The sequence below is a fragment of the Balaenoptera musculus genome, chromosome 6, assembly GCF_009873245.2.
Source record: "Balaenoptera musculus isolate JJ_BM4_2016_0621 chromosome 6, mBalMus1.pri.v3, whole genome shotgun sequence".
In the NCBI taxonomy this organism is placed as follows: domain Eukaryota; kingdom Metazoa; phylum Chordata; class Mammalia; order Artiodactyla; family Balaenopteridae; genus Balaenoptera; species Balaenoptera musculus.
Genome location: NC_045790.1, coordinates 109,362,649 through 109,370,547, shown reverse-complemented (window position 1 = coordinate 109,370,547; position 7,899 = coordinate 109,362,649). Strand labels below are relative to the sequence as shown.

At 57.3% G+C, this 7,899-nt stretch overlaps 1 protein-coding gene across 3 annotated transcripts in view; it reads right to left on the bottom strand.

Annotated features, from left to right (window-relative positions):
* Positions 1-222: 222 nt before the first annotated feature.
* The window catches only part of NUP188 (nucleoporin 188), a 44,913-nt gene continuing 37,236 nt past the window's right edge, over positions 223-7,899 (bottom strand). The window contains exons 32-45 of one of the 3 annotated variants that reach the window (XM_036854947.1): positions 6,579-6,656; positions 6,176-6,261; positions 5,788-5,933; positions 5,389-5,570; positions 4,097-4,297; positions 3,855-3,947; positions 3,333-3,491; positions 2,862-2,999; positions 2,144-2,218; positions 1,831-2,055; positions 1,572-1,703; positions 1,256-1,329; positions 995-1,124; positions 223-856 (exon numbers count right to left, since the gene is read on the bottom strand). In XM_036854947.1, coding sequence (XP_036710842.1) covers positions 680-856; positions 995-1,124; positions 1,256-1,329; positions 1,572-1,703; positions 1,831-2,055; positions 2,144-2,218; positions 2,862-2,999; positions 3,333-3,491; positions 3,855-3,947; positions 4,097-4,297; positions 5,389-5,570; positions 5,788-5,933; positions 6,176-6,261; positions 6,579-6,656 — 1,896 coding nt within the window. In that variant the 3' untranslated portion in view covers positions 223-679. The remainder of the gene's footprint in view (positions 857-994; positions 1,125-1,255; positions 1,330-1,571; positions 1,704-1,830; positions 2,056-2,143; positions 2,219-2,861; positions 3,000-3,332; positions 3,492-3,854; positions 3,948-4,096; positions 4,298-5,388; positions 5,571-5,787; positions 5,934-6,175; positions 6,262-6,578; positions 6,657-7,899) is intronic. The other 2 variants (XM_036854949.1, XM_036854948.1) reach the window with 2 other exon arrangements.

Sequence of the window (7,899 nt, the reverse complement as noted above, 5' to 3'; positions counted from 1 at the left end):
TGGGACAAGACCTGGGCAGGGGCCAAGGTGGAGGAATCTGAGCGCCCACCCAGCACCCCCAACGCTGAGACGTGAACGGAGGAACGTTTGTCTAGTCAGGTCAACAGTGGCTATCTCACCTTCCCCAAACCTCCACTCCACTCTGGGCCCTCGGCCGAGGGAGGCGGTTCGATGCTCTGAGAGCTGGCTAGTCCTTGGGCTTTGAAGGTACACCCCACACGGTTGTATATAAACAGTATTTTAATATTTGTATAAATAGACCACAATATTACCCAAAACTGCAAGAACAGAGCGTGGAAAACAGATTCTCAAACCCGTGCGTACAGCCTCTCCTGGCTGCACGTGACGCTGGCTCCCCCATCTCTCCCCTGGGCCAGGGTCAAGTGCTGTGGGGAATGCTTGAAGGAAAGGAATACACCTCTTGGGGGCATTCTGAACGGGCATTCTGAACATGAGACTGAGCGCAGCAGACTCGTGGCTCCCCGCTGTTGACCTCTTTATCTATTACAAAAATAACGCTGGGGGCTGGTGGCCGGTGGCTGGAGTCGTGGCTACTCTGGGGAGGGTGACAGGAGCTGCTCTCAGCCCCAGACAGGCCACTCAGGCCAGCAGCACCCCTGCTGCCCAGGGCTGCCATGCAGGCTGGTGGAGGGTGGAAGGCGGGCGGCGGGCCGACGCCCTATCTCTGCACGTGTCGGACAAAGGCCTGCACGAGCTGGATCAGAGGCTCCTGACTCTCAGGGCTGACCTTGGAGAGGGAGGTGGCCTTGCCCTGAGGCGAGGGAAGGATGCCAGCAGCAGGGGAGCTGGGGGCTCCCCGGCGGAAGTAGCGTGAGAGGCTGGAGAGCAGAGTGCTCTGCAAGAGAAAAAGCACCTGATGAGGCCCCACGCCCCCCACCCTCAGGGCTGGCCACGGGAAGTGGGGGGCTGGGACCTCCTGGGGCCGCTCCCCAGTGGCCCCGCCCCACCAGGCAGGGCCCCCTACCCATCCTACCAACTCTGAGCTGAGCTCCTGCTTCATCCGCTGCTTGTCCCGGGGGTGCACAGCCGGGTCCCTAAGGTAACGCGTTGCCTGGGAGATGAGCAGGTAGAAGCAGTTCTCCATGGTAAACATCAGGAGGGACCTGGAGAAGGGCAGGTTTGGGCGCTGCTGCAGAGAGGGCCAAGCCGGCAATGTGCGGTGGGCCACTGAGCCAAGAGGAGAGCCAGCCCAAGACTGCCCCAACCCCAAATCCCAGAAGGAGGGCTTTCTTACTTCAGTGTTCTGGTCCCTTCCGCTTGTGTGCTGAGCCCCACTGCCTGGGTAAGAGGCTCCTTTTTCTTGTCCAGCTGGAGAAAAAGAAACGGGGGTTAAAAAAATAAGGTAACAGTAACAGCTCCAACTCACTGAGAGCTTCCATTTTGCAGAGCCTATGCTAAGCTATTTTATCAGTTATTCATTTAAGTCTCACGCTAATTCTTACAGGTCAGCTCTATCACACTCACTTTATGAAGGGAAGGCTAGCTAGATAAACGTGCCCAAGGTCACAGTTAGGAAAACTGGGAAGACTTGGGTTGAGGGGCCAACTTACCTCTCCAAGCATGTTTAGGGCCACATTCACTGTGGCCAGAAGGGTCCCAAAAGAGGGGGCCACTTCAGAGTCAAAGGTGGGAGTGGTGAAGCTCAGGGCAAACAGGAAGTCGTATTCAGCGAGGTCCAGGGACTGCAAGGCAAGGCAAGATGAGAGCGATATAGGGCCCCACAGGACCCAGGCAGCTCTTGGTGCAGAGCAGGGCACGGCAGAGCCTTCACGGCTCCACTGGAGGCTGGTGGCACAGTGTGGCTGGTACCTGATCCAGCAGGATCTGGCACACGTCGGGGGTGAAGTGGCGCAGGGCCGCCAGGGTCCTGCTGAGGATCTTGAGGAGCCCGTACTGGACGGTGTGCAAGGCCCGCTGCTCCGAGGCCTCTGTGTCAGGAGTGGGCTGCTTGGAGGAGGAGCAGGAGGGGGCAGCTGTGGGTGGCCGCTGAGCTCGGGGGGCGACAGCCGAGGGGATGCCCTCCCCGTTTTTGTTCTGGGGGGGGAGACAAGAGATGGCTGGAGCCCACGGAAGCCAGGGGTGAGGCAGTCCAGGCAGCCGCGGCGGACAAGGGCTCAGTTACCTGCAGGTAGTGCTGCAGCATCTTGCGGCTGTGCAGGAGGGAGGTACAGGCCTGGCACAGGTAGCCCAGGTTTACCTGCAGCAAACCCAGGGGAGCAGTGAGGGGGAGCCTCGAGGCAGCAGCCCAACCAACTAGACCGACCATGCAGGTCTCTATGGTAACAACGCACTTCTCCGGCCCCCTGAGCCCCTCCCTACATTCTCTAGATCAAAATCTCACAGCCACCAAGCACACTCAACTGCAAACTGTGGGTCAACAGATGCCTGGACGGTGTCCCTGGGACCCAGCTAGATGCCAGGCACAGTATGAGGTCCTAAGTAAATAAGGAAGATGGGGATAATTTTCCCATCTTACAGAAGAAGAAAAAGGCTTAGAGAGAGGTGAAGTAACTTCGCCAAGTTCACACAACCAGCAAATGACAGGCCTGTCCGACTCCGGAGCCTGTGTTCTTTCCCTGCCCCCCTCTTCGGCTGGCTCCCAAGTCCTGTTCTAAGGGATGCGAACCAAGGTCGATCCCACAGAGCCCAGGTTCTCAACCTATGAGGCTGCCCTATCCTGTGGTGGGAAAATTCAGCTCCAGAGGGAGCAATGTGAAACCAAACCCTGTGCTACCTAAAGAAAAAGCTCACATTCCAGCAACAGGCCTGCGATTCACTCCCCACCCCATCCCCTCCGAGCATTTCCCCAGACCCTTCAAGAAGCAGGTCTGAGGCCCCACCTGGACATCCCGCATAAGCTGAGGCAGGTGGAAGTGCCACTCCTTCCTGAAGCTGGAGAGCTGCAGGAGGAAGCCCACGGTGTGGTCCGCCTCCTCCAGGCACGCCAGACTCTGCACCGTCCTCACCGCGTTGAGGCACTGGGAGGGGGGACACGGGGAAGGATGGGGTGACTCAGGGACCTGCCACACCTGCTCCCGCCCTCCCGCGGGGAGGAGAGGTCCTCGGCCCACATACGCTGAGGTGGCAGCGTTAACAGGTGGCGGGACGAAGCGGTTTCTGTCTGAGCGGATCCCAGACGGTTCCCCTCCCTCAGCAGGGCAGCCACACTGCTCGGCCTGTCAGCCAACAGTCCTTACGGCATCTCAGAAGCGGGAGCACTGGCACCGCTCAACTGCCAAGCCTCAGCCCCGAACAGCCCAGATGACCTTGAACCCCAAGCCCCGACCCCAAAGATGCCAGCAGCCCCTCACCTGTAAGGCCCGCTCCTGGTGAACCCCCACGAAGTCCAGGGCCTCGGTCAGGAAGTTGTAGCGCAGGGTTTTGAGGAGCCGCTCCATCAGGGACATGGACAGGCGGTAGACACCCGGCCAAGACGGGGCATCCAGGGACTTCCGAGAGGTGCCGGGCGTCTGAGACAGAAACAGCAGACACGATCACGACAGCGCCGAGGAACCCAGCTGACAGGTAGAGCAGGGCCTCCTTGCAGCCCAGCAGCTAAGGCAGCCTGGCTGGTCCGAGTAGAAAAGCTCCTGGAATGGGCACCAGCAGGGCCAGACGCAGTCCGAAGCCAGCAGTTACAAGAATCCTAGGTTCTAGACCCGCGTCCGGCACTAACTAGCTGTGTGAGCTTCTCTTGCTAGAGGTCGGTGTTGGGGGCGGGGAGGATTCTGCACCATCAGTGCATGAACTAGGCCACTGAAGAAAGCAACTTCCGGGGCAAGTGAAAGCCCCAAGGGGGGCTGGGGAGGCAGTAGCAGGCCACTGGCACTCACCTGCACTGTCCCATTGGTGCTGAGCTGGTACACACTCAGGAGGGGCAAACAAATGCTCTGGGTGATGCCGGCTCCAGCCACTGCTGTGGCCCCCTGGGAGGGAAAGATGCGGAATGAGATGGAAGCTGTCACTGCAGCCGCCCCACCCAAGGGCAGGTGGAGGTCTTGGGCTGGGAGACTCACAGGCAGCGTCAGAACCCACCCAGCACAAACAAAGAGGCTCCCTCGGGCTTGCCGCCTACCTGCTGGGTGCGAGCCAGGGTGAGGAGCAGGTGCAGCGCGGCCTCGGTGAAATGCAGGTTCTGCTTCATGCGAAGGCTCACCTCCAGGGTGGTGAAGAGGGTCGGCAGGAGGGGGAGCCTGCGGGTCACCTGCAGCCACGAGTCGCCATCCTCGTCCACCTCACACAGCTCCTTGGCCAGGTGCAGGCCCAGGACACACACCTGCTGGGGCCCAGGGGCAAAGATGGGTGAAAGGGAAGGAGGCAGTGCAGGGGGAGGAGGAAGGGGAGGAAGAGGACGGACCTCCCCCGGTCACCCCCGCCTCCGAGTGAGCCGGCTGAGACAGGACTCCAGCGCCCGTGTCCCGCAGCTCTGACTCTGCCCTCCCCGCCGACCCCAAACTGCCATCAAGCCGTGTCAGCGCACCTTCCCAATTCCACCACCCGAGCCCGCTGCTGCGTGGAGTCAAAGTGGCTTCCCCTCTAGCTGCACTATTGCAGTCGCCTACTAAATGGCCCTTCACTCTCTCTGGATCCTCGCTACTCCATTCTTCATCCCAGTGGCTTTTCACACTTACTGTTGACCACAAGCCACCCAAAGTAATAATACGTTTTACACTGCGCTCCAGTATAGGCATACTTACATGTTTGCATTAAACCTACCCTTACCTCCTGCAAAGCACACTGATATTTTCGTTTACGTTTTATCCTACTTCATTTAAAAAATGCTGGTTGTAACCAAATGAGCTCAAGACCCATTTATAGGTCCTGACCCACAGTTTGAAATATTGTTCTGTACTATATCCAGCACGCTTTCTAAAGTACAAATCTCATCTTTTCTCTCCCTTGCTTAAAATCCTTAAATCGTTTCCTATTTCACTTAGGACCCAGACCAAAGACCCTGACAAGGTTGCTGGTCATCTAGCCCCCAGCTCTCCAGGCCTCACTTCATCGTGGCTCACACCAGATGACTGTTACCCACAGCTCACTACACGCTGTCCTCGCTGCCCGAAGCTCCCCTGCTCCTGTGGCCTGCGCGGCTCTACCAGTTCTTTAAGTCACTGCTGAAAGGGCGCTTTCTCTCTGAATCCCTAGATGATGTGAGAACTCCATGCTGCACATTCTCCCTGTTTCACCCCTACAGGACTTGCCACAATGGAATTCTGACACATCTCTGCACAGTCTGATTTATTAACTTTCCCCATCAGGCTGTGGCTGTCTTGGTCACTAATCACCCTCGGGGCCTGGCACAGAGAAGGCAGCAGTTCATATCTGTGGATGAGTGTGGGAAGGACAGACAGGGTGCCCCCTCACCCCATCCCGCTGGTCCTTGTGCCGGGGCCGGGAGCAGTCGTCAGTTTCCATGCTGTCCTTGTCCTCTGTGGCACTGCCTGATGCCAGACTGTGGCGGGTCTGGTCGAAGAGTGCAATCACCTCTTCTTGGAGGGTCTCACAGACGTTCAGCACCAGCTGGGAGTACTGGGGGATGTCACTCACTGCAAAGCAGATGGGAGGGGATGCTGTCATGCTCACCAAGGCATCTGTCCCACGGGAGGGGAGGAGAAAAAGATTTTTCCTGAAGATAAGAGTTCCGAGACCAAAAACTCAAGCCTCACAGGAGAAACGTCTGGCTCTGAAGTGGAGGAAGCCCTGTCCAGGCTGGCTGGCACAGGGGCTGGGAGACCGCTCCACTGGCTCCTGTCTGCCCCTCACCTCTCATCTCCTTCATCTGCAGCACCGTGATAAACGCTGAGAACACCTTGGCCTTGGTCTTCTCCATGAGTTGCTGGTCTGCCTGCAACACTCCCTCCAGGATCTCCGTCAAGGGTCTGAGGATTTCATCCACAGAACCTAACTCACTAGAAGCAACATGGAGAGGAGAGGGCGGGGAGAACACACCTCAGAGAAAGGCCACACACTGCCCTGCGCCCCCTCAGGATGCCCGCGGAGCAGTGAGCCTCACGTCAGGCGTCTGCCTGAGTCCCGCTCCCCACGAGGGGAGGCCAGCCCATTTCACACCCACTTCCTCCCCTTCGGGAAGGGTAAGGCAAGCGGCAGTAAAGAGGATGGGACAGGCCGCCCCTCCTGGCACAGGGCTCACCTCTTCCACTGCCGGAGAAGAATAAGCAGCAGCGTGCACATCATGGAGCCCAGGCGGAGGCAGTTCACGGAGGCGGGGACTAGGAGCTGAGGGGAGACGGCACACAGTTAACATCAGGCTTCCTATGAGCTGACGAGGCGGGAAGATGTGAGCTCCATCCACAGGCACCTTCGGCCTCAGGCCTTTCTTTCCCAGCAGCGAGCTCACAGGGGTGGCTCACGGGGAAGAGGCCAGGGGTTGGCACGGCGGCAGCAGGCCTCTGCCTCCCACTGCAGCCTCGGGCCTCCCAGGCCACTTGAGCCCTTTGACCTGACCACTCTTGCGGCTGCAGGCTTGTGAGCAGCTATTTGACCTCGGAGACCTTCTCCCTGGGAGGAATGGGAAATCTCCCAGACACACTTACTAACGCCTTGGTCCCATCGAGCACGTCAAGAAAGAGCTGGCGACGCACTGCAGAGTCGGTCAGGTGCATTATCTCCGCCTGCAAAGGAACAGGAAAAAAAGGTCAGGAAAATTTCCCTGATTAAAATGGGGCTTGAGGGCCCTGCTGTTTGTCTACCTTAGCCATGGTCAGAACCAAGCCTTCAAGGCTTCCCAGTGGAACCCATCTAGAAACACAAACTCCTCTACAAGGCCTGGGAGCCCCTTAGGATCTGGTCCGCCTGATTTTGGTATCATCCCCATTCTGCTCACTCGACTCCAGCCCTACAGGCCTCCTTCCTCCTCCGTGAACAGGCCGAGCTCTTCCCACTTCTGGACCCCTGCATCTGTGACTCTGACTGCCTAGAGCACCCTCTGGAAGGTTTCTCACACACTCAGGCCTCAGTGTGGACAGCACCTCCTCAGAGAGGGCCTCCCGACCACTCCTATCCTCCTTTAGCAGTCGCTATCATAGCATCTTTTTTTTTTATATATATATTTTTTTTTTTAATTTTTTTTTTTTTTTTGGCTGCATTGGGTCTTCGTTGCTCTGTGGGGTCTTTCTCTAGTTGCAGTGAGGGGGGGCTACTCTTTGTTGCGGTGTGCAGGCTTCTCATTGAGGTGGCTTCTCTTGATGTGGAGCACGGGCTCTAGGTGCACGGACTCTAGGCGCATGGGCTTTAGTAGTTGTGGCATGTGGGCTCAGTAGTTGTGGCTCGCGGGCTCTAGAGCGCAGTCTCAGTAGTTATGGCGCATGGCCTTAGTTGCTCCGCAGCATGTGGGACCTTCCCAGACCGTGGCTCGAACCTGTGTCCCCTGCATTGGCAGGTGAATTCTTAACCACTGCACCACCAGGGAAGCCCTACCACAGCATCTTGATTATTTCCTTTCCAGTGAACTACCACAATCCCAAACTATATTTCTTTGTTCACAATTTGCCTCTCTCATGGGCCACCTTCCATGAGATCAAAGACCGTATTTGCCTTATTCACTGCTGCATCCCAGCGCCTGGTACACAGTAAGCATTCCATTACTATCCATTAAATGAATGAATGATCAATGTCCTGGACTAAACCAGATAGGTTCCCTAGGAGAAAAGAGGATGGTGGGATTTTCAGAGCTGCAATTCAAGAACTGCTGCCCAGGTAGGACCTAAAAGGCAGGTGACACACAAATTACTGCCTGGGGAATCAATCATTCCCCCAAGATGGTTGAGCCTTTTGTTGTGTCTGTAGTCTCAGGGGTCCAAAACCACTCTGTCACAGCCAAGCTCCAAGGCTGTGGGCAGTCTGGCACTAGGGAAC